We start from the raw sequence: 26,628 nt of genomic DNA on the forward strand, positions 1-26,628 counted from the left end.
GACCAGAGTGCAGCTGCTGGGTAATCAGGCTGAGACCAGAGTGCAGCTGATAGGCTGAAAGGTAACATGTGACTAGGAAAACATGGCTGCACCCATGTTAGCTTTTGGAGGGAAAGATTGTTTGTAACTTGCATGTGAAACTTAACCCTGATGCTGCCAGAATCACAGTAAAGAGATTAGAGACAGAGATGCAGCGTGCTGCACACAGACAGTGCAGATGGAATCCAGGCTTGGAACACTGGGACAGTCTCAGGAGGCATTTGGAAGGTAAATACTGATAAGGAATTACCTGGATCGTGACAGCACCCCCTCCTTTAGGAGTGGCCCCAGGACACTTCTTATAAGTTCTTTACCTGAACAAATGGAAGGATCTAGATTGAATCCTGATGAACTTGAACTGGCTGGGACCAGAGGAGACTGTACCGGACCTATGGATGAGACCAAATTAAGTCCAGACAAACTTGAACCGGCTGAGACCGGCGGAGACTTTGGGCCGACTGATAGGACAGGATTGAGTTTGGAGACCGTTGAATCAGCTGGAACTGAAAGAGTCAGAATCCGGTTAGAACCGGAATGAGTGGTATCTGAGTGTTCAGTTAGACCATCCTGGACCTGGTCCATGCTGGATGCCAACAGCGTGGTGCTCTCTGAAGACGGCAAACAGGAGTTCATAACTGCATCTGTAGCACAAAAATTTCCATCTGGGAACTTGGCTCTGGATACTTCCCTTGGGGCTGAAACTTTGGTGACCCCTCCTGGGGTTGACGAATCAGACACCTCTCTCAGGGTTGTTTTCTCCAGCACCCCTACTGGGGTTGACAGATCAGAAACTCCTTTTTGAGAAGACTCATATGCCCCTACTAGAGCTTGAACATTGGATACCCCTCCTGGGGTTGCAGAAACAGACGCCCCTTCTTGGGCTGTAGACACAGACGCCCCATCTTGGGCTGTAGACACAGACGCCCCATCTTGGGCTGAGTAAAGAGCGTCATCATTCCAGGAAAGTTCAGACGCTAGGATCTGGAACTGTACCAGATATTTACCGACTGTTCATGTCCCCTGACGTAGCCTGAGGATATCAGAGGAGGCAGAGGTCACACGACCTGGTTCATCAAAGATGCGCCTGAAGGTTGCCACGAAGTCTGCATATGAAGAGAGCAGGGCATCAGACTTCTCCCATAGAGGTGATACCCAATCGAGGGCGGAGCCACTGAGGAGGGAGATGATGTAAGCAACCTTGGTGCGGTCAGTTGGGAAACTGCCAGGCTGTAACTCAAAATATATCTCACACTGATTTAGGAAACCCCGACAGGCTTTTGGGGAACCATCAAACTTGGCAGGTGTTGGTAAATGGAGACAAGGAGCAGAAACGGGAATGGTGGGTGGGGATACCACCAAAGGTACTGCAGTCGGCACACTAGACACCCCTGAACCACGTAGGGTTACTTGTAGTCCATCCTGCCAAGAGGAGAGGTCCTGGAGACAGAGAATCACATGGCCCCGTGCAGCCTCCTGACGTTCAAGGCGGGCTGCAAGTTCTTGCATCGGCCTGGTCGCTTGGACCTAGTCTCCGGCCGGATCCATGAGGTCAGTGCTTACTGTCACAACTGAGGGCTGGTGCTGACCTGGGGGGAAGCCTCAGTTGTAAGGGCTGAGGTATATGTGTACCTGGGAGGCAGTACAGGGTTCTTGGAAATGCAGGGAACCTTTAGAACAAATGCCCGAAGGCGTGACCAAGACAACAAAGGAAAGTTCAAAGGCTTTATTAAACACAGTTCAGAGGAATACTGATGACTTGGTACTGGTAATAGGAAACACAGTTCAGAGGAATACTGATGATAGAAAACCGATGGATGATTTGGGATCAATGACGGAACACCGATGGTTACTTGAGATCGATGGCGGAACACCGATGGTTACTTGGGATCGATGGCGGAACACCGATGGTGACTTGGGATCGATGGCGGAACACAGATGGCGACTTGGGATCGATGGCGGAACACCGATGGTGACTTGGGATTGATGGTGGAACACCGATGGTGACTTGGGATCGATGGCAGAACACCGATGGTGACTTGGGATCGATGGCGGAACACCGATGGTGACTTGGGATCGATGGCGGAACACCGATGTTGACTTGGGATCGATGGTGGAACACCGATGGTGACTTGGGATCGATGGCGGAACACCGATGGTTACTGGCAGGGCAGAGCACCGCTGGAAGCTGGAAGCCAGTGTCAGGTAACTGCCAGTCACAAGGTGCAATGATGAGACACTGCAGAGTCAGGCTGTACTGCAGAGAAAGTCCATGGGAGGACTGCACACTAGAATCACTGAAGACAATTGAAGCACTGACATCTTTCCACCCCAGGAACAAGATATTTATACCAGCTCGGAAACAGGGATTGGCTGGCTGATTAACCAGAGACCAGAGTGCAGCTGCTGGGTAATCAGGCTGAGACCAGAGTGCAGCTGATAGGCTGAAAGGTAACATGTGACTAGGAAAACATGGCTGCACCCATGTTAGCTTTTGGAGGGAAAGATTGTTTGTAACTTGCATGTGAAACTTAACCCTGATGCTGCCAGAATCACAGTAAAGAGATTAGAGACAGAGATGCAGCGTGCTGCACACAGACAGTGCAGATGGAATCCAGGCTTGGAACACTGGGACAGTCTCAGGAGGCATTTGGAAGGTAAATACTGATAAGGAATTACCTGGATCGTGACAATGATGCCTCATGGGCGATTCACAATTTCATGTGTAAAAGTACTGCAAAGAGCGACCCCTCTCCATTGGTGTTGGTTTATGCCTTAGGGGACTCGGATGCTCGCATTTCAAAAACACAATATTTTCCACCATCCCCATTATGCCTTAGGGAACTCAGACGCTCATGTACATGTATTTCAAAAGCACTGTGTTTATGCATTGTACATTCTTCCTTTTCCACAATTAGTTGCGTCTCCATACACATACTCCATACACATACTCCATACACAAACTTGCGTCTGCATACACAAGTGTTTTAACATGTTCGTTTGTGTCTGTATAAACGACAGTATTTACAGTACTGTATATTGAGAACTCTCACCGTCTGACCATTGGTCACCATCTACAGTATTAACATTACAGTCATCACTGACCAATTGCCAGAGCTGTAGATAAGTCCGCCGCTATACGATCGAAAGTACTGGATTAGTGGAGCATTAGCCACCCAGTGGTGGAGATGTGTAATGCATGCTGAGTATCTAGCATCGCCTCAACGCGCCTGCCCGTGATTAAACACAGCAAGCTAAGCTATCGCCTTAGCGTGACTAAACGCCCGTCTAGGAAGGAGAAACAGTCAAGATAACGGAGGCTACATCTGTATGTCAACTTAATCACCCCACTCACGATCTATATCTACTCATTCACTCACTACATGCATCTGTCACTGATTTAGTGATGAGTAATTCAATTGTCCATTATTGATCATTAGATTAGAAAATGCCTAGACACTGGAAATGCCAACCTGCCACCTGTTTACAACCTTGTAAATTAAGTTCATTCATTTTGCTTGGCAGAAGAAAGAGTAAGAAGACATAGTGTAGACTGCGCTCCCTCCTCTGATTACATGTCTACATGACCTCACGTGGCTGCTCCTGGTATGTCCCTGTTTATTTCATATCCTGTGGCCCCTCAGCTGTTACTTAATAAAGATGTGAGTTGGGGTGCAGATAAAGGCCCCAGGGACCTTCTGCTCAACACTGGTCTTAGTGCTTATTACATAATGAGAGTCATTTTTGGTTCATTGGGTAACAGGCACAGCACATTAATACCATTTGCATCTCTGGGGAATAGAAAGCAAACAATGGAACTGGAGTGAATGGTGAGACTTACTGCCAATGTCATACAAAGATTTATCCCTGCATATTCATATACTGTAAGAGCCTTAGGGGGACATTTACTAAGCAGTGATAAGAGCAGAGAAGTGAGCCAGTGGAGAAATTGTCCCATCAACCAATCAGCAGCTCTGTATCATTTTATAGTACGCAAATTATAGATGTTACTTCAGTACTGATTGGTTGCCATGGGCAACTTCTCCACTGGCTCACTGCTCCGCTCTTATCACTGCTTAGTAAATGTCCCCCTGTGTGTCTCTTTAATGAATAATTAATTAATGAAAACCAATTTTACGTAACTTTCGTATGTACCAAAGAAATTAATCTGAAGCTGTGTTCTCATCATGGAAATAGAACACTTCTCAAAGGTAATACTATTCCATAACTACCTGCTTGCTTACAATAGAAGCAGATTCCAGGCTGCACACACACAGTCCTCTTGCATCACAGTGCAGGAGCCGGGAGTCAGACAGCGCAGGCAGGTGGGAGGCCGCAGCTTCCCCTCATCATCAATACAGCCATACAGCGCAGCTGGGCGGGCTTGTGCGGGTCATATAGTATGGCCGGAACCCGGAGGACAGAGGCAGTCCGACAGCATGGGCGGGTGGGGGGGAGGAAGCAGGACTCGGCAGGACAGCAGCTTCTCCTCTGACAGACAGCATGGCCGGTGTAGTATGACTGCAGCCTGCAGGACAGAGGCAGTCACTGACTGCCAGTCAGGCAGTGCAGGTGGGTGGGAGGGCAGTGGGCCAGTAGCTTCACCTCAGAAAGCGCGGCCAGGCAGATACGAGTGCAGCATGACATCATCACATCACGCTGCACACATACAATATAAATCAATTGGGTGCTAAGAAAGGGGGCGGAGCTGGGGTGCTACAACTCGGCTATCGTCCTCCTGATCAGTAAATTCATTCCTGACCAGCAGGACACTAATTAAATTAATAAATCGGTGTTTCAAGCTAATGGGTGGATCGGTGCACCCTCGGACCACCCCCCAGTTTCGCCTATGCTGTTATGTACTAGATACAGGATGCCAGTGTGATGTCTTCTGTGGCTGCTGTGTACTAGATACAGGATGTCAGTGTAATGTCCTCTGTGGTGTCAGTGTGACAGTGACTGGTGTGTACTAGAGACAAGATCTCAGTGTGATGTCCTCTGTGGTGTCAGTGTCACAGTGACTGGTGTGTGCTAGAGACAGGATATCAGTGTAATGTCCTCTGTGGTGTCTGTGTGACAGTGACTGGTGTGTGCTAGAGACAGGATGTCAGTGTATGAGGGGCCGTTCAAGTCAAAATTACAGCTTTCTGGATATAACATATAGCTAATTTTTGCTTTATGGATATGATGTATGATGAGATGGATATGCCGTATGCTGAGATGGATATGCCGTATGCTGAGATGGATATGATGTATGCTGAGATGGATATGACGTGTACTGAGATGGATATGACATATGCCGAGATGGATATGATGTGTGCTGAGATGGATATGACGTATTCTGAGATGGATATGACATATGCCGAGATGGATATGACATATGCCAAGATGGATATGACATATGCCGAGATGGATATGATATGTGCTGAGATGGATATGACATATGCCGAGATGGATATGACGTATGCCAAGATGGATATGACGTATGCTGAGATGGATATGACGTATGCTGAGATAGATATGGGATATGACATATGCTGAGATGGATATGACATATGACAAGATGGATATGGACTATGCTGAGATGGATATGACATATGGTGAGATGGATATGACATATGCCGAGATGGATATGACGTATGCCGAGATGGATATGACATATGGTGAGATGGATATGACATATGCTGAGATGGATATGACATATGCTGAGATGGATATGACATATGCTGAGATGGATATGACATCTGTTGAGATGAATATGATGTATGCTGAGATGGATATGACATATGCTGAGATGGATATGGATTATGCTGAAATGCATATGACATATGGTGAGATGGATATGACATATGGTGAGATGGATATGATGTATGGTGAGATGGATATGACATATGGTGAGATGGATATGACATATGGTGAGATGGATATAACATATGGTGAGATGGATATGACATATGGTGAGATGGATATAACATATGGTGAGATGGATATGACATATGGTGAGATGGATATGACATATGGTGAGATGGCTATGGATTATGCTGAGATGGATATAACATATGGTGAGATGGATATGACATATGGTGAGATGGATATAACATATGGTGAGATGGATATGACATATGGTGAGATGGATATGACATATAGTGAGATGGATATGACATATGGTGAGATGGATATGACATATGGTGAAATGGATATGACATATGGTGAGATGGCTATGGATTGTGCTGAGATGGATATGACATATGGTGAGATGGATATAACATATGGTGAGATGGATATGACATATGGTGAGATGGATATGACATATGGTGAGATGGATATGACATATGGTGAGATGGCTATGACATATGGTGAGATGGCTATGGATTATGCTGAGATGGATATAACATATGGTGAGATGGATATGACATATGGTGAGATGGATATAACATATGGTGAGATGGATATGACATATGGTGAGATGGCTATGGATTGTGCTGAGATGGATATGACATATGGTGAGATGGATATAACATATGGTGAGATGGATATGACATATGGTGAGATGGATATGACATATGGTGAGATGGATATGACATATGGTGAGATGGCTATGACATATGGTGAGATGGCTATGGATTATGCTGAGATGGATATAACATATGGTGAGATGGATATGACATATGGTGAGATGGATATAACATATGGTGAGATGGATATGACATATGGTGAGATGGATATGACATATGGTGAGATGGATATGACATATGGTGAGATGGATATGACATATGGTGAGATGGATATAACATATGGTGAGATGGATATGACATATGGTGAGATGGATATGACATATGGTGAGATGGATATGACATATGGTGAGATGGATATAACATATGGTGAGATGGATATGACATATGGTGAGATGGATATGACATATGGTGAGATGGATATGACATATGGTGAGATGGATATGACATATGGTGAGATGGATATAACATATGGTGAGATGGATATGACATATGGTGAGATGGGGATATGACATACACTGAGATGGCTATGGACTATGGTGAGATGTGGGGATATGACATACACTGAGAAAAGCACATGATGCAGCCAGCCAATCACAGCTCTCCTATATAAGCAGTGGTGCTGGCTGGGAGGAGGATCAGTATAGTGTGGAAGAGCTGTGAAGTGGATCTCTCTCTAGGTGGCATTGTCAGCAGCAGAGAAGTGTTACTGAGGCACATTGCAGAGCAGCTCATCTCCTGCCTCAGGCTGCCTGACCCCTTTCTAGGTACTGTACCATTGGGGTGTGTGCAGGGGGGAATGTCTGGTGACAAACACTACCCGAAGAGGGGCTGAGGGGGAGACCAGGGGTGCAGACACATGACACACAATGAGCAGCTAAGCATTTGCAGATCAGCTCAGCTAATAGTTGTGGTTTGCAGGGCAGAGTGTGGGAAAATGTAATGTGCAGCACTCACAGGAGGACAGACACTGAGTATAGGGGAGGGGGAAGCTGTATGCATGAGTGACAAGCTTCCAGTGCCAGCACTCATGGGTTGGGGAGACATCCGCAGGGCAGACTGGCCATCAGCCGAGGTACAGAAGCTGCCTTAGTTTCAGCAGTGGGATAGCATAGCAGTCTGCAGTAATAGCGGCCGTTGGAAGCTCCGCCCCTTGCCACGCCCCCTCATTGTAGATCAGGCTATGGTCTGGTAGAGGAAGTGGTTAACCTGCCCCAGTGTCTTGGCGCGATAACGATTTCTGCGCGCCATGTGATGTTGCAACAGCATACACAAAGCGCAGCAGCTGCAAGTGAGGTGAGTGGTGACTAGTGATCCTCCTGAGAGTGTCTGGCAGCGTTTAGACCTTGCTCATGTGGAAGGCAGGATAAGTTGTGGTGCAGCTGTCTGTGTCCCGCCCCTGAACTAAGGCAGAACACTCGTGCTGGCTCTGCTTAACATTCAGTGTCTGGCCCCAGACTGAGCCAGCCGATCATAGAGTGAGCTGCTGTGAGGTAAAAGCCCTGTCCTCCTCTGCCTGCTCAAGTGCCCATCGCCTGAGTCACTGGCTGGCTCCACGTGGTGTGTGCTGGCTCCCTCTGTAAGAAACAAACAGGAAAGCCAGGTACAATAGGGAGGAAGTGTACTGAGGATTGGAATAACGAGGGAGGGAGGGGGGGGGGGGGGGGGCTGTGTGTGTACAGAGGAATAGGGGGGGGGGGCTGTGTGTGTACAGAGGAATAGGGGGGGGGGGGCTGTGTGTGTACAGAGGAATGGGGGGGGCTGTGTGTACAGAGGAATGGGGGGGGGGCTGTGTGTGTACAGAGGATTAGGTATGGTGGGCTGTGTGTGTGTATAGAGGAATAGGGAGGGGTGCTGTGTGTGTGTACAGAGAAATGGGGGGGGGGGGCTGTGTGTGTGCAGAGTAATAGGGAGGGGGGCTGTGTGTGTGCAGAGTAATGGAGGGGGGCTGTGTGTGTGTGTGTGTGTGTGTGCGCGCAGAGGAATAGTGGGGGGGGCTGTGTGTGTGTGTACAGAGGAATAGGGAGGGGGGGCTGTGTGTGTGTACAGAGGAATAGGGAGGGGGGGCTGTGTGTGTGCACAGAGGAATAGGGAGGGGGGGCTGTGTGTGTGCACAGAGGAATAGGGAGGGGGGGCTGTGTGTGTGCACAGAGGAATAGGGAGGGGGGGCTGTGTGTGTGCACAGAGGAATAGGGAGGGGGGGCTGTGTGTGTGCACAGAGGAATAGGGAGGGGGGGCTGTGTGTGTGCACAGAGGAATAGGGAGGGGGGCTGTGTGTGTGCACAGAGGAATAGGGAGGGGGGCTGTGTGTGTGCACAGAGGAATAGGGAGGGGGGGGCTGTGTGTGTGTGCGCAGAGGAATAGGGAGGGGGCAGGCTGTGGTTGTGCAGAGGAATAGGGAGGGGGGCTGTGTGTGTGTGCAGAGGAATAGGGAGGGGGGCTGTGTGTGTGTGCAGAGGAATAGGGAGGGGGGCTGTGTGTGTGTGCAGAGGAATAGGGAGGAGGGGGGCTGTGTGTGCAGATGAATGGGGAGGAGGGGGGCTGTGTGTGCAGATGAATGGGGGGCTGTGTGTGTGCAGAGGAATAGGGAGGGGAGACTGTAATTTGGGCTTTTCTGGGGGTAATATGGGGGAGGTGTGGCCTGTAAGGGGTATTCAATTAGTGCAGAGTTTTTCAGCTAGCCAAAAAAGCTGCACTATTCGACCATCTGTATTCAATTGCGTGCGTTTCCAAAATCCTTTTCACCCATGTGGTTTCACTTTTCTCTTAAGTCCCATTGGATATTGGGGAACTGTATTTTCTCTGACGTCCTAGTGGATGCTGGGAACTCCGTAAGGACCATGGGGAATAGCGGCTCCGCAGGAGACTGGGCACAATTAACAAAGCTTTAGTACTACCTGGTGTGCACTGGCTCCTCCCACTATGACCCTCCTCCAGACCTCAGTTAGGATACTGTGCCCGGAAGAGCTGACACAATAAGGAAGGATTTTGAATCCCGGGTAAGACTCATACCAGCCACACCAATCACACCGTATAACTCGTGATAATATACCCAGTTAACAGTATGAAATATAACTGAGCCTCTCAACAGATGGCTCAACAATAACCCTTTAGTTTACAATAACTATGTACAAGTATTGCAGACAATCCGCACTTGGGACGGGCGCCCAGCATCCACTACGGACTACGAGAAATAGATTTACCGGTGAGTAAAATCTTATTTTCTGTGACGTCCTAGTGGATGCTGAGAACTCCGTAAGGACCATGGGGATTATACCAAAGCTCCCAAACGGTGCGGATGACTCTGCAGCACCGAATGAGAGAACTCCAGGTCCTCCTCAGCCAGGGTATCAAATTTGTAGAATTTTGCAAACGTGTTTGCCCCTGACCAAGTAGCAGCTCGGCAAAGTTGTAAAGCCGAGACCCCTCGGGCAGCCGCCCAAGAAGAGCCCACCTTCCTTGTGGAATGGGCTTTTACAGATTTAGGCTGCGGCAGACCAGCCGCAGAATGCGCTAGCTGAATTGTGCTACAAATCCAGCGAGCAATAGTCTGCTTTTTTGAGTGATCTTTCCTAACAGCGTCTTACACGCATATTGGAAAGAGCCGCTCCAGCAACTCTCTGCCTTCCACATATAACCCCAAAATCGGGTCTGGTCCGGCCTTGTCTGTAATAAAGGAACGTAACAGCCTTAATACTATAAGTTTGGTAAGGCAGAGAAGCAAAGGCAACCAGAGGCCAGTTTCCAAACCAGAGGCCATCAGTATGTTGGCGCAGGTCTCCTTCTGGCTGATTCCAGAAGTATAAGGGGCCGACTTCTTCCGTTTGCACAGATTGATAGCAGTCTACAAGTAGATGCCTGGGTAAAAGAAGCAGTATCTCTAAGGTTATATTTTCACTTCTGGAACCATTCTCCTAAAAGGTAATCGGTTTCAGCCCATCTCGGGTAGAGGCTTAGGCGAGGGTTTTGCATTAAGCAATTCAGAAAACGTTTTGTCGGGAATTGTCATTCCAGTAACCCATGCACAATGGAGGGTTTATTCCCACCTGGGTCCAAAACAATCCCTCGCCCCATTATCAATTTCAAAAACAGAGAAATTTGGGTAACACGGTTCACGTGGAGGCAACTCCATAGTTTGGTGAGGAGCCAATATAATACATGGTATTCCTGGATAAGTCATGAATTTTACCTTCAGGCTCCTATAACGCTGTCCATTAGTGTTATCTCAAGGTTTACCATCCTTCAGCAAAAACCTTTTGGGTTAGCCACAGTCCAAGAGTACCAAAATGATTATGGCAATTTATCTCCGTTAGTAGAGGTTAAGAAAAATTTCCATACCTTGACCACCTTCCTATCCTGACACAAATACAGGAAAGGTTCTGTGTCATCTACAACATACAAATAACTTGTCTGCTGAGACATGTGTGATTTGTAATTGGGATCATCTCTGGTTCCATAACATAACTCACGGTGGGGCTATACTGAATTTGAGTTTGCAGAAAATAGTTACCTCGGAACAAGATATCCAAGGAAAAACTAGGAGAGTGGTTACAATGTCAAACAATATTGATTTGCGCAGCAATGCGAATTATGGGTTTGATGGTGTTAACAATACACATGAGGCCGTGGTCATAATTCCACTCAAGACTTTTCCAGTATCTCCTCCATCTAAGGCCGCATCACACTGAATATGTCCAATCTCAATGGTGTTGTAAATTAAGCAGTGTTGTACCTGGTTAAATTCACCGTGTGCAAGACCGTCTGAATACCAGGTGGTGTAGACGGGCTAGATGGACAGTATACAAACAAGTACTGTTACTGGCAAAAAAAGGTAAGTAGTAGCCTGGGGGCTACAGACATTCCATCTAGATGAGAGGATACCTTTTTCTTTTTGGTATCAGGTGGAGAAATCCTGACAACAAATACAAGTCTTCTCGACTAAGGAGGTAATTTCTCTGTAAAATTATGATTCTCTGGATTATGGACCATAAAAAAGGTGCCTGCTAATAATTTTATTAGCACTTCAGGCCATATACTGTGTCCTGTCTTAGGTACGAGATATTCCTAAAGGAAGATTGGTCCAGATCTGCAAGTATTAGGAAATGGCAGTAGTGTACCTTAACTTTTAGACAGGAACACGGAGATAAATATCGAGGAAGGAGTTAAATCACATACTATAATGTGCAGAACTCCATCTTCCAGCCTTGTCCTCAGGGTTTGTTCAGAGAGTCCTAAACTACAGAGCTGATTTCTCAGTCAACACACCATTCAGGTAAATGAATGGGCTTTGCACCCTAAAGTCATTTTAGACTGGGGTAGACAAATGGGCTTGTCCAGAGATAATTCTCATGGTGTCCCATCTGAACAAAAGCCATAATCTTTTCAGTAACAAAACAGTGATCTTTGTGGATATTTTTTTAATGGAAATTTATTTCTCTTATGTGTTTCTCAAATCATCCTGTTACTCAGAATAGTGAGGAAAACGCAATAAAGATGCCGGGATCCTAATAAGCCCCGGCTTGGCCCAGAAGGTCTTCGTACACATATCCGCAGAAAATGTTGAATACCTTTTACTGTTTCTTCTACGGCCAGACTAAGACAGGGTCCTTGATTATCACAAATATCTGGATCAACCATTTTGATGGCGTGGCTTTTGAAATCTAAATACTGAGGTCCAGAGGATTCTCACAAATGCTCAGAGCAAGGAAAAACTTAATTAACTCTTATTTATCACCAAATGTGACAAGCTTATATGCATTGGTGCAATAAGAGGTATGGACCCGAAATCTTGCAGATTTTCAAGGGTTTTTTCCATTCCTTCAAACAGGAATAGATAAATGTTTAGCGGTGGCTTCCTTGGGAATACAAGTGTCAGCATTTGACTCTATGGTTCCGAAAAGAAAAATTCAAAATTGCAGAATGTTTGCACTTTTTCCCAGGGAATGCTGCGCATTCAACCTTCCCCTTTTCCTACTACAGGGTCAGGGAATCTAAATCTAGTCCTCAAAAGCCTGTCAAGTTGCTCTGTTTAAACCACTAAGAGAAGTTGATTTTAAATGGTTGACCGCTAAAGTTCTCGTTCAGGTGACTATGGCATCAGCTAGAAGAGATTCAGATTTAGGAGCACTTTTCATGCTAATCTATTCTGATAATATCCAGATAAAGTAGTTCTCAGAACTGGGTCTGGGTATCTTCCTAAGGAGTGATCTATATTCCACCTTAAAGATAATATGGTCCCTGTTTTTCAGGAATCTGGATTTTCTGCGGGAGATGAGTCGCTGGACATTAAGTACCTACATGGATTGTACCAGTGCCATTAGAAAGACAAATTCTTTTCATCCTCTACGGTTTTCACAAGAGGAGATGGCCTGTTACTAAACAGACGCTATCAAGATGGCTTCGAATGACTATTTCAGAAGCATATTCTTAAGCTGATCTCCCTGTCCCGGCTAATGTCTCTGCTTACTTTACATGTAAGGAAGGTCTTTCATGGGTAGCACAATATTGTGCTTGAGCAGAACAGATATGTAAGGTAGCTACACGGCTTCCAATAAACACAATCAATCAGACATTATGCCTGGGATATCTCTGCCTCTCATGATGCTCAATTCGGGCGTATGGTTCTCCTATTAAACCTGGAGTGTCCCCACCACTAAAAATTACTTTGGTAAGTCCCAATGTTATCCTGTGGATTACCTGTGAACCCTGCCGGAGAAATGTACGTTCTGGTAAGAATTTACCGTTGATGACGTTATTTCTCCTAAGTCCACAGGTTTCCACAGTGATCCCACCCTGACGCACCTGATTTGAGAATCTGTATACTCACTAAACTCTTCCCAATTGCATGGAAGAGTGTGCATGTGGGTTTTTTTGCTTGAATAGGGTTCTACATAATGCTTCTGTATACGCTTTGTAAACAACTGATTTGACTGAGTCGGTGGTCAGGATTATATGGACGAGCCCGGTGCATTCTGGCAGGCCTGAAAGCTAGTGATCGTTTGGTGCCAATCCGCTGTCACTCCATCATATCCAATGTTATCCTGTGGATTTAGGAGAAATACCGTTATCAGCGGTAAGTTCTTACCATAACGTATATTTCTGTTAGTGGGAACATTGTGTAGACCCTGCACCACTTGTTCTGTGGACTTTCTTTTGCTACATAGCAAGCAAATATCAGGCTAAAACCTGGGTCACATGTTCAAAACAGCATACACACTAGATCAAATACATTATTATATCTTTATGAAGCACAGCCAACGTGATTATACCATGTGACCAATAATCAGCACCCATCTGTGCATGCACAGTATACCAGGCTGATCATTGTATATTGTGCTTCCAACTTTATTGATAGTTGAAAAACTTGTGAATTAGCTGATAACTCAGGCACAATTACCTGTGTGTTTCAAAGGTTCAGAGGTAAAAAAAAAGTTATCAATGCCCCCACAACCCTTACTGATTACCATGGTGTTTTATTACTGTGGCAGAGCATGTGTTTATTGAGAGGGGCTTCATGCCAAAAAGCACATCCCTGTGAGAGATGTGTGCTATAATAGTTAGGTAATATCTCCCTCTCTCTCCCTCAATGAATTTCTCTCCCTGACACTGTTTCCCTCTCTCCCCCCCCCCCCCCCCCCCGACACCCTCTCTCACTCTTCCTTTTTCCATTAACCCCTCTCCCTATTGCTCTGACACCCTCTCTATTTCTCCCTGACCCACTCCTTTCCCTCTTTCTCACGTTTTCTCTTACCCAGATACCATTTCTCTCTCACTGCCAGGGGAGGTATTTGTGGCTGCATGGATTGAGGTGTGGTGGGCCCAGACATAGCCATGTACTGTGCCCCAAGGTCTCTGTTGCCAACTCTGTGACAACTACTGCATGTTTCATATATTTACAGGTACAAAAATGAATAATCATTCAAAGGCAGTGTGTGACATCATACATGCTTTGCTGTCAAAACCTGATCAGGTTAATGAGCTGGGGCAAATGCTGGATTCTGGAAGGCAGTCTGAAACAGGAAACCAGAGACCAGAAATGCCTGTCCCTAGGGCAGATTTATTTCCCACTAGTTCAACTAGGTCACATGGAGTAGAAAATGAAGTGAGAAGTCTATTTTCAAGGAAAAGTCCACAATTTCATTATACAAGAAGTTCTGTGAGGAAAAGAAATGCTTATCCTGCAAAAGCAACGCAAAGGTTAGTTTTAAGTGTTTGTGTTTTTAAAGTTTAAAAAATTGTTAATTGGAAAATCAACATTTGTGTTTTTTTTTGTTTTTTTTTTTAATAGCAATGTCAGGGGTCCACTAACATTCATCAAAGAGCTTATTCTGCTTTCTGGACCCAATATCGATAATGTTTTAAAGCAAGGAAAAAAACAAGAACTGCATGAAGTGGGGCACATAGTAAACGCTTTTGAATTCAACAAGTATTGGAGTGAAGAAGAAGTATATGAGAACGTGAGGAAGGCGTTCTCCATGAAACTTGAAGACGACATAGAGTATGTGTTTTTGTTTTGTTTTTTTTTAATTTCCCAGGTAAAAAGTTTTAATTTATATATGACAGTACATTACAGGTTGAGTCTCCCATATCCCAAAAGTTTGAGACCAGAAGTATTTTGGATGTAGCATTTATTTTTTTCCAAATTTTTGACCATAGATCTGTTGGTGGGACGCAAGTCTAAACACATAATGCATGTGTTTCTTATACATAGTTATGCAAGCCAGAAGTTAATTTAACATGTTTTTTTTTTTATATTTTGGGCATGATTTAAAGTTTGTGTACATACTAAAAAATAAATATATATATATATATATATATATATATACACACACACACACACACACACACACACACACACACACACACACACACACACACACACTAGGTGCTTCATCACACACACCGTCGCAAGGGGCTACGCCCCCTTAACCCTTGCATGCCTTTCTGGGGTTTAATATTTGTGTTATATGGACTATTACCTGCATTCCTTTGTTAGTGGTTAAATATTGCACAATGAAAGGGTGTGCGATGGTGAAGGAGGCGCAGCCCCTTGCGATGGCGTGAACAGCACCTGCAGGCCACAATGTACAGAATGTAGCGGGTGCGGGGGGTACTGCGGATGGTGTCTGTAGATGCTGCAGATGGAGGGGGGGCGGAAGTGGGGGTGGGGCCCGGATGGGGAAGGGTTGGGAGGTGCTGCGGGTGGGGGATGCAGATGGGGGAGGGGTCCGGAGGCACTGCAGGTGGGGGAGGGGCAGGGGTGCCATGGGTGGGGGAGGGGCAGGTGTGGGGATGTTGCAGATGGGTGAAGGGTTCCGGAGGTGCTGTGGGATGGGAAGGGGCGGGAGTGCTGCTGGTGGGGTAGGGGTCCGTAGGCGCCATGGGTAGGGGAGGGGCAGGTACGGGTGTTGCGGCAGATGGGGAAGGAGGTCCGGAAGTGCTGCAGGTGGTGGTGGGGCAGGTGCGGGGGTGCCATTGGTGAGGGAGGGGTGGGTGAGGGGGGGACCACGGATGGAGGAGGGTGTCTGCAGATGCTGCGGGTGGAGGAGGGCAGGTGTGGGGGAGACATATAAGGGGTGTGAATGGTGGAGGGGGCTTGGAGATTGCTGGGGGTGGTGAAGGGGCGGAGGAGTGGGAGCCGCGGGTGGTGTAGGGTGTCTGGAGGCACAGCATGTGGGGGAGGGGTGGAGTGCCGCATGTGGTGGAGGGGAAGGTGCGGAGGTGTGGTGCATTGGGGAGAAGTCTGGAGGTGCTGCGGGTACTGTACCTGCCAAAAAGGTAGTTGGAGGGTATGCAGTAACAGGGCCAGGACAGGGGTGACGGGGTCAGGACAGGGGTGACGGGGTCAGGACAGGGGTGACGGGGCCAGGACAGGGGTGACAGGGCCAGGACAGGGGTGACGGGGCCAGGACAGGGGTGACGGGGCCAGGACAGAAATGACAGGGACAGGATAGGGGTGACAGGGTCAGTGTAGAGGCGGCAGGACCAGGACAGGGGTGACAGGGCCAGTATAGGGTTGACAGGGCAAGCACAGGGGTGACAGGGCCAGGATAGGGGTAGCAGGGCCAGGATAAGGGTGAAAGGGCCAGGATAAGGGTGAAAGGGCCAGGATAAGGGTGGCAGGTCAAGGCCAGGGGTGACAGGGACATGACAGAACACAGGGCACGGGAGCGATTGGTATTAGGGACAGAACAGTGGTGACAGACAGATGTGTCTTACCGGAGTCACTGCTGCTGCCCGTCCGCATCACTTCCCCCCCCCCCCCCCCCCTCCTCAGTCACACACCGCAGACCTCGCGCAGCTGCCGGGCACTGTGGTAAGGTGAGACTGGGAGTGACTGTTTAGCCCCCAGGAGATGCTGCGGCTGGAGGGAGGAGGGGGTCATAGCATGCACGTGGCGTGGACCTCACGGCTGCTGGGCACTATGGTAAGGGGAGACTGGGAGTGACTGGTTAGCTCCCAGGAGACGCTGATCTGGAGGGAGGAGGGAGTCAGAGCCTGCAAGCAGCGCGGACTTCTGCAGCGCTACCCGCCGGCTAAAGTGTGTGAAGGAGCTGGGCGCAACTCACTGCGGGTGGCAGTGCTGCAGCTAGCGGTGGGGTCGCAGGGGCTGGAGATAACAGGCAGTACGGAAAGTGCACAGCGGCTGGTGAACCACAAAACTACAGCTAAGAAGCGTGGAGTGTGCCAGAATGTGACGCTCCTCCCCGCCAGAGAGACCCTGCTGAGTATGCTGATGTGGGGGTCAAGTATGGCATACCCCCATACCTCCCAAATGTCCCAATTTTTGCGGGACAGTCCCATTTTTTGGGGTCTGTCCCACCCGCGGGTCGCAGTGTCCTGCGGTGGGGGGGGGGGGGCAGTTGGAAAGCTCCTGTACTCGCTGTTCTGCTTAGCAGAGCAGCGGTGAATAGTGGAAACAGAGGGAGAGGGGGCATCAGGGGGTACGGATTAAGGGGGGGTTCCAGCAGCAGAGCCGGATTAAGGGGGGGGGGGCAGGCGGTACGTACCGTTGGCCCCACAGTTGTAGGGGCCCCCCCCCGGCTCGAGTAGCTCTGTCCCAGCTCAGAAGCTCCCCCGTCCTGCCAGCAACAGCGGCAGCATTGTGCTACAGTCAGCACACGCTGCTGCGTATTGGCAGGTCTGTGGTGTTACAGGGAGGCAGCAGTCTCCCTGCTTTCTTCTGCCTGTGCGGGTGTGTAGGGGGAGCGACCACCTCCTCTGGATTTACCCCTAGCTGAGGGGCCAAAATCCCATTTAAAAAACAAAACGGAATTTGCATAATGGGGCGTGGCCTCGCGTCCCACGATTAGGCCACGCCCCAACCCACAGCATGCACAGCAATGAGATAGGGCTCCCCTGTCTCAAGTACCCTGTGCCCCCCGGACTCATAATCAGCCCCTGGGGGCATGCCAGCAGCTCACAGAGCGCTGGGCATGCCCCCTCACTGACGAAAACGGGGCCCTCCCGCAAAGCCACGCCCCCTTTTCGCTGTGTGTGTGTGTGAAAGCTGGGAGGTATGCACCCTGCCTGTGCCATGTCCATACTATCTGCTTCTGCAGCTGCTCCTAGTGTCCTATAGATTTGGCCAGATCTGTGACTCATTTGACTAACTCCGCCCACTGTTGTGACTCCGCCAAGCGTTAGCAAATGAATCACAAGATCTCAGATCTGGGCTATTATATAGGAGATATTTTTTGATCCCATATTAAATGGTAATCAAATAACTCATGCATTAAATACAAATAAAGGTTGAGTCTTTTATATAAAAAAATAACTCCAAATAATCTGAAATACAGAATTCTTTAAGCTACACTGAGCTAATAACACCTTTGCTTTCTGATAGTTCAATATATAAAAACTTCATTTATTACACATAATTTTTGATATTTTTCAAACTTATCGTCAGGCTTTAAGAGATATTCAGATCTCTATATATGAGATTTTATATATATATATATATATATATATATATATATATATTATATATTTTTTTTATTTTGTTATATTTGATTTTAGTTTAATTATATTTATGATTATGCATTTAATTTACCCTTTTGAGCTTGAAAATTATAATCCTTTTAAATTTGAGAAGATTATAAAAATATTAACATTCTGTATGTGTAGTTTTACTTTAATTGTAAATATTGTCTTTTAGAATACACATGCTGATGCCTTGCCACAACAAACTTGTTAAGCCACTACTAATGGAAAATCAGCGTTTGACAGGTCTAATGATTTCCAAAATTTTCAAGCAGAAATCTGTTTATATCCAGCCTTCCAAAGAACTTATATACACTGAAAATTCAGATCAAGACAATGTAAGTTATTTGACTTGTAAGTTTTTATTTAAAGCATGCCTATTGTCTAAGTGTGGGATATGTGATATGTTGCATTACTTTATTAATTATATTTTAGGATAGAAGCTCAATTGAGCAAAGTGAAAAATTGCCTGAAGATACTGCAAAGAACTGTGAAACATTTGTAAATGAAGACTCCATACTGCAATTTATTAACCAAACCGTTTCCCCTGAGAACCAAGTTTTATCCTCCGTGGAAGAATTGGAGAAGAGTGTCCTCTCCCACAACACTCCTTATGAGCCATCTAATTTGGCAAACAGTGTGACCACCCAGGGTACTCAAAATATTGTTTACCAAGACAATGAAAACACAGTCAGCCATTTAGTGCCATCAACATTTGAAGAGAATTACAGGTAAGCATCCATTTATTGGATAGTAGTAGTACTGAAGGCAATGTTGTTTTAAAAACATGACAAACTCTATTATTATTATAAATATATATATATATATATATATATATATATAATTATTTTTTTTAATTAAACCTTTTCACTTGTTTATGTACAATTAGTCATTCTTCCCAGGGAGGGCAGTGTCTGGTGGCCCCAACCCATGGTGCAAGGATGGGGGTGGTGTGAGGTGAAGTGCTTTAATTTTCCTTTTAAAGATACCACAGTGCTGGCTTGGCACAGTCTGTTCATCTACTGCCTGCCATTTTCCAATGCACTCAGTCTTCCCTGCAGTAACATCAACTGATAATCCTCAGAGGTAAGTGTTCAACATGATAGTATGTGAAGCTGGCAGTTTTTTTTGTTATTTTTAAACCTATTCATATACTTTGTTGAGCCCTTACCTCAGAGGCTTGTCAGTTGCCTTTACTGCAGGGGTGACAGAGCACATCTAAAGACTGCAGAAGACAGATAAACAGACCGTCCTACTGCTAGGCCGGTACTGTGAAGCCACAGGGAGTGGAAGACACAGGAAAAGATAAATGGAGGAAGGTTAGCGAGACACATGGGACAGTGGGGGTTACAGAGAAATCCTACATAAAACAGCTAGTTACAGTCTGTATTATAGTCAATTCACATATTCAGAACTGTTTGATGTCTGAACCCAAATCTCAATTCAAAAATCAGCTATCTAATAGCTAATAAATGTAAAAAAAAAAAAATCTAAATCAATCTGTATCGTATTTAAATCTTTGCATGTAGTTTTTTAGTCTGCGTTATGCCTTTATTTTGTGAGGCAATGTAGACTATTGATGTTTGCTGATAAAATAGAGTACTTATTGTAGGCTCACCATGCTTTGTATTTTGTTTTATTTTTCTATTATATTTGTTACATTTGCAGTGTGATAAAATTTACCTCTTGCAGACATTACACAGAACTTTTTAACGATGTCCTTCCGCATTCTGATGAAGACATCGCATGCACTGAAGAAAGTCTAGATCACAATCAAAATACAGAGTGGAACAGGTAACATTTTTCTTTAGCGTTCTTTCCGAAACAAGCAAAACGTTTTTTATTATGTGTCTTTTTATATATGTATGTACAGTTGTGTATGTATGTATAATATAGATCAGCATGGATGGTGTAGTGGTTAGCATTACTGCCTCCCACAGCACTGAGGTCATGGTTTATATTCCCACCATGGCCCTAACTGTGTGGAGTTTGTGTATTCGCCCCTTGCTTGCTTGGGTTTCCCTCTGTTTCTCCGGTTTCCTAACACAATCCAAAAATTTACTGTAGGTTAATTGGCTTCCAACAAAAGTAACCCTAGCATGAATGTGTGTGCGTGTACATGTGGTAGGGAATAAAGATTGTAAGCTCCACTGGGGCAGGGACTGATGTGAATATTCTCTGTAAAGCGCTGTGGAATATGTGTGCGCTTTATAAATAACTGGTAATAAATTGTGTATGTGTGTGTATATATATATATATATATATATATATATATATATATATATGTGTGTGTGTATATTGCAGTGAAGAACTGGCACTCCAAACGAATCCACAATGGAAATAAGGCCCAGGTGCCCGTGTAGAGAAAATTGCATGCGGAAACTGGAACACTGCACTCACAGGTCTTCATACACATGCATTCAGCAGACTTGACAACAGCCGATTACACAGCCATGTAGTGACATCACTACATGGCTGTGTAATCTGCTGTTGTCAAGTCTGCTGAATGCATGTGTATGAAGACCTGTGAGTGCCGTGTTCCAGTTTGTGTGTGTGTGTGTATATGTATATATATATATATATATATATATATATATATATATATAATTAATATATATATAATTAATATATATATATATATATAATTAATATATATATATATATATATAATTAATATATATATAATTAATAAATATATAATTAATAAATATATATATATATATATGCACACGGTGGGGGATAAAGCGACTGATGGTGTCTTAAAATATTTCAATAAAAGTGGATCTAGGAGATATATAAAAATATGTACTATATTTATAAAGTAATGAGTAACCAGATCGAGTGGATCTATAAAAAGTTAATTTATTAATACATTAAAACAGACAGTTATTAAACAGCTAGACTAAAATTTGAGCAGCAAATTTCTTAAAAAAATTGGGATAAAAAGTAAAACAGACACAATGCAAATTAATACCAAATTAAAATGTATGTTAAAATATGTAAAACAATTTTAACTTAACTTGGTATGAGGTCACTGCCAGGTAGCCCAACGCGTTTCGTCATTCAGACTTCATCACCCCTTGATGAAGTCTGAATGACGAAACGCTTTGGGCTACCTGGCAGTGACCTAATTTTTAACTGGTATTAATTTTGCATAGTGTCTGTTGTTTTTATCCCAATTTTTTTAAGAAATTTGCTGCTCATATTTTAGTCTAGCTGTTTAATAACTGTCTGTTTTAATGTATTAATTAACTTTTTATAGATCCACTCGATCTGGTTACTCATTACTTTATAAATATAGTACATATTTTTATATATCTCCTAGATCCACTTTTATTGAAATATTTTAAGACACCATCGGTCGCTTTATCCCCCACCCCCCGTGTGTTATTAATCCTTTGCTACAGGGAACTACCATCCCTGTGTTTTGGGGGACAGCTGACGCCCTGTATTAACCCATAGGGAGTGTTATTTATTTTGACTACAAATTGTACACAAGTGGCGCAATAATCTCCCCCTTTTTATCTATATATATATCTATCCTTAGATTTTTATGGCACTCCCAATCATACTGTCATCCACCTGGGTGCCCTCCTCCAAACGATATAGAACTGCAGGGGGTACCTTCAATTATTGTCCATAAAGAAGGAAACCAGGCGGCACTCCAAGGATTTGTTGCAGGCAAAATACTTTATATTAAAGTGACAGTGCAAAATAAATTAGTACAGCATAGTGCAAGCCACCTTGCACTATGCTGTACTAATTTATTTTGCACTGTCACTTTAATATAAAGTATTTTGCCTGCAACAAATCCTTGGAGTGCCGCCTGGTTTCCTTCTTTATGGACAATAATTGAAGGTACCCCCTGCAGTTATATCTCTATCTCTATCTCTATCTCGCAGCGACACTCTAGACGACTGGATACAAGACAAAAGAATGCACAAATACAGCTTTGAAATGTTGATCACAACGGGCCTTTTTTTGTTTTGTATCCAGTCATGTAGAGTGCCACCACACGCTTCCATGTACTAGGACCCTGCTGGGCTCGTAGTATTATTTTTTTTTATTTTTTTTTTATAAAACTCAGGAGTGTTATATTTGGAACTCACTGCAGCACCTAAAAAAACTCCTAATAGCACAGTATTGATAGGTTTGTGTTGAAAAAAGAATTCACACTTTTTTTTCACCATTTTTTTATTTTCCATTTCTTGTTACCATGAAGTACTGCGGGTCGTATGCACGAAGATCTTATTAAGTCTTTGATGTGTACCCAATATTTATTTTTCTTTGAATTTTTGAATACCTGTTGACTAATAGGTGCTGGTCAATTTATATATATATATATATATATATATATATATATATATATTATATTATATTATATTATATTATTCTGATGGACAGATAAGCTTTTATGTTTTTATTCTTGTACATTTAAAACCTGCTTGCTATATCATGTATATTATATATTTTTGTAAGTTTTATATTTTATTTTTAATATATGTCCATGTGAAAAGTAGTAAGAAGATGACACACACCAGACTTACCCAAATATATCCTTTTTAAAAGTAGAAATTTATGCCATTCAGTTGACCTTTCTCAAGTCTTTCAGCATTAGAATATCCTATCGGGTACACGTTTCCAGTGTGCTCAGCCTCCTCTTTGCTGCATCACGGCATTTGACTGACTACTGTATTTTTGTCTGTGCTCACAAAGTAATGGATTCATAGGCACCATGAATTATGTGTGATAGCACCAGCACATCCAAATGAGGTCACACTGTTTGCAATCACGTTACTGCAATGCCTACAATGAAGCTGATCACGTGCATGTGTGTGGATAGATAGTAATTTTACATTAATGTATGTGTACAAGGTAATTCATGAATGCCAAATATATTGATATTAGTAATTGACCTTCTAAATTATTTTAAATCTACATTTTGTGTTGTAGTGATATCAATCTAAAGGATATTCTGTCAAATCTGGCAGTACAGATTGATACTGAAAGCATTTCAAAGTTTAACATAAACCGCAGAGAAGTCTGGGACGGAGCATGTCGTGGACTAAAGCGGCAAACATTTAGGCCTGAAAATCGCCTTTCTGTAATTTTCACTGATTCCTTTGGGAATACAGAAGGAGCTGTAGATTTTGGTGGCCCAACGAGGGAATTTTTTAGACTTCTTCTACAGTTTTTGCAAATCAGCAAATTATTTGAAGGACCAGAAAATTCAAAGACATTGTCTTGTGATGCTCAAGGTATTTTTATATTTGTTTTGGTTTCTCCATTTGTTTTCTCTGTTATTATCATTATGTTCTTTTTTTTTTGGTAAGTTTACATCTGGACTTGACAATTTTTTTTCTAGATACTAGGAGCAAAGATGAAAGTGTAGGAGCCATACCACTACTGTTGCCACCACCTCCCCTCCCACACAACTAAGGGGGCCCCCCAGGCAAACCAGCCCTCTGAATCAATCCCCCGAGTAAACAATCCTCCGCTTTTTGGCCATATCACTGCCCCCTTCGAAGCACAATCCCTGGCCACACATAGACCCCCCTATTGGATAGCTATATGCAGCTGGAGTTTGAAAACTGCACACAGCATAGGCTGGGACGATCACTCAGCACATGCACTCCTGTGCATGAAATGGCAGCCGCAATAAAGCCATGCCCACGAATCTGCTCGCTCTCTCCCTCCTTGCATAATTTGGTAGCCAGGCAGCAAAAGCTAGGGGCCATGGCTACCTGGCCCCTGGGATTTGTCGAGCCCTGGTTTAGATCGTCAAACTTAATTGGTTAGTTATTTCCTTGCTTTATGTTTGGAAGAAGAAAAAAATCAGTTGTATCATATATACAATATATATAAAGAATGCTAATTGAAAACCATATTCCAGGCTTTAAATGCATCTAGGTATGATTGAGGAGTAATGTAGAAGACTAATAAACAATATCACTAGTTATATATCCATATCACATACTGTGCAGTCCTATAGTGTATGTTTTTAATTATGTTTCTCCCTAATATACAGGAATACAAAATTTTAAGAAAAACTATGTATAGGTTTCAAGAAAGTTTGCCTCTACTAATCCATTTACGTGTTTAAATTCTGTACGTGTTCCCTGTACTGTGCTACTTATACCCCTTTTCCACCTCGTCCAAAAACATGGGTTTTTGCACGGGTGTGTGCATTTACACGTGTTTTTTGGCTAGTGGAAACGTCTCCCTCTGAAAAAACCCGGGTCAAGTGATCTGGGAATCCTACCAGGGTAGGACGCGGGAATGACCCGTGTAAGGTGTAGTGTAAACAAGTTACCCATGTCAGTCGACACGGGACCCGTTTACAGCATGTGAAGATCCCATACCTCCCTGACCGCAGGTTTTCGCGGGCAGTCTCGAGGTTGGGGGGGGGGGCAGCGCATGCTGTCTCTCCTGCTATGCAGACAGCAGCGCTGGCAGAGAAATTGTGTGCCGGAGGCTGGGGGCAGCTCAGCAGCTTCCAGAGTGCCGGGCTTGCCCCCAGCAAGACAGTGGGCAGCATGGAATTGGTGGTGTGGCCTAACGGGTACGAGGCCATGTCCCGGGGGTCCTGATCTACCGGTTTTCCCGGCGCTTGGAGATAACTTCATCTCCAATCGCCAGGCAGAAGAAACTGTATCCGGGTGCAGTGTAAACGGCGCCTACACGGGATATTCCCGGGTTCGCTCCCATAGTGGAAAAGGGGTCCTTCTCGTGTCTGACCTGGCTTGGAACCGTGTTCCAAATCCCGGGGTCAGACCCGAGACTTCTAGTGGAAAAGGGGTATCACCGTATCCTAAGATACTACTCAAGGAACTGTAGATAGTATGTACACAATTTTAATGCTAGGCATGTGCATCCGCTGGGTCAAGCACAATGTGCCAATATGCTATTCATGGTACAGGTATATTGTTATATCTGCTTGAGGCTCCTAATTGCTTTACTTTGGTTTTTATTGTTAGACTTTTACATGGTGTTTTCGTTAAATTCAAATTGGTTTACTCATATTAATTATAATTTCTCTAGCATGCATAGGGTATACTGGGATGGTAAATTACAGTGGGGTATAGATGGGTCCATTGGAGCAGGTGCACTTTAAATTTCTTCAACCTAGTGTGTGCTGGCTCCTCCCCTCTATGCCTCCTCCCATCAGACCAGTTTAGAAAACTATGCCCTCAGAACTTGTCACATGCTGTAGGGCTCCAGTGTTTGTTTTTTGGGTTGTTTTTCCTTTAAATATTTTATATTTCTCTAATTTTTCAGACAAGCGCCTGTCTGCATCGAGGGACTTAGGGGGAGGGGTGGACCCGTCCAGACCTTATAGAGAGGTATGGCCCCGGATACCTAGTAACCATGACATCGGCCATGGGGTGATCTCTCACCGCAGCCGTATGGAGGGCTGGTGCTGGATCCTCAGAACCTGCCGACACCCCCGAACAGCTGAAGTTATGCAAGACTGTTGAGCATGCACTGGTTCACGAATAGCGGGATACCCGGTTCACAAGGCGTCAAATCATTGATCAGGCACACTTCTCTAATAGAGCTACTATGCCTTATTAGACTGTGTGTAGATTCCGCTGTAGGCGCACCATAGCAGAGGGGCAGAGCTTACAGAGCAGGACAGCAAGCGCCATTATACATACCGCGTGTACAGAGTTCAGCTACAGCGACGCCAGAGCCAGCGCGGACCTCACAAGTCTCCCGGGACTGTGGTATGCAGTGGGGGCTAATTGTTGGGAGGAGCAGGTTACACTTGGGGTTGCTATTAAGTGACTCCGGAATCAGTACTGCCTGGCTATATTATACACAGCTCATAGTGTGCTGGTTTCTCCCACTATGTGCTTTCTCCTGTTGGCTGTTTTATTTACTACTGCTTGCAGGGGTGACACACTGTACTTTTTCCTGTGTGTGTGTGTGTCATCTATACTGTGTAAGAATGACAGGGAAAAGTATTCTGTAAAGACTGCTCTAATAAGTTTACACAGACATCTGAAGGATCACATATTTTTGACCAGTGTACGGAGTCTGGGTAATAATCTGACGGCAGGTCACAAGAGTCTACACCAGTGTGGCTGTACACTTT

General features: G+C 44.8%; 1 protein-coding gene across 2 annotated transcripts in view; it reads left to right on the top strand.

The window, feature by feature from the left end:
• Window positions 1-7,752: 7,752 nt before the first annotated feature.
• Window positions 7,753-26,628, top strand: part of LOC135008199 (uncharacterized) — a 30,596-nt gene continuing 11,720 nt past the window's right edge. The window contains exons 1-7 of one of the 2 annotated variants that reach the window (XM_063952194.1): window positions 7,753-8,151; window positions 14,447-14,744; window positions 14,836-15,045; window positions 18,706-18,868; window positions 18,966-19,261; window positions 20,223-20,324; window positions 23,484-23,788. In XM_063952194.1, coding sequence (XP_063808264.1) covers window positions 14,455-14,744; window positions 14,836-15,045; window positions 18,706-18,868; window positions 18,966-19,261; window positions 20,223-20,324; window positions 23,484-23,788 — 1,366 coding nt within the window. In that variant the 5' untranslated portion in view covers window positions 7,753-8,151; window positions 14,447-14,454. Of the gene's footprint in view, window positions 8,152-14,247; window positions 14,745-14,835; window positions 15,046-18,705; window positions 18,869-18,965; window positions 19,262-20,222; window positions 20,325-23,483; window positions 23,789-26,628 lie in introns of those variants that run through there. The other variant, XM_063952185.1, reaches the window with a different exon arrangement.

The sequence above is a fragment of the Pseudophryne corroboree genome, chromosome 1, assembly GCF_028390025.1.
Source record: "Pseudophryne corroboree isolate aPseCor3 chromosome 1, aPseCor3.hap2, whole genome shotgun sequence".
NCBI classification, from domain to species: Eukaryota; Metazoa; Chordata; class Amphibia; order Anura; family Myobatrachidae; genus Pseudophryne; species Pseudophryne corroboree.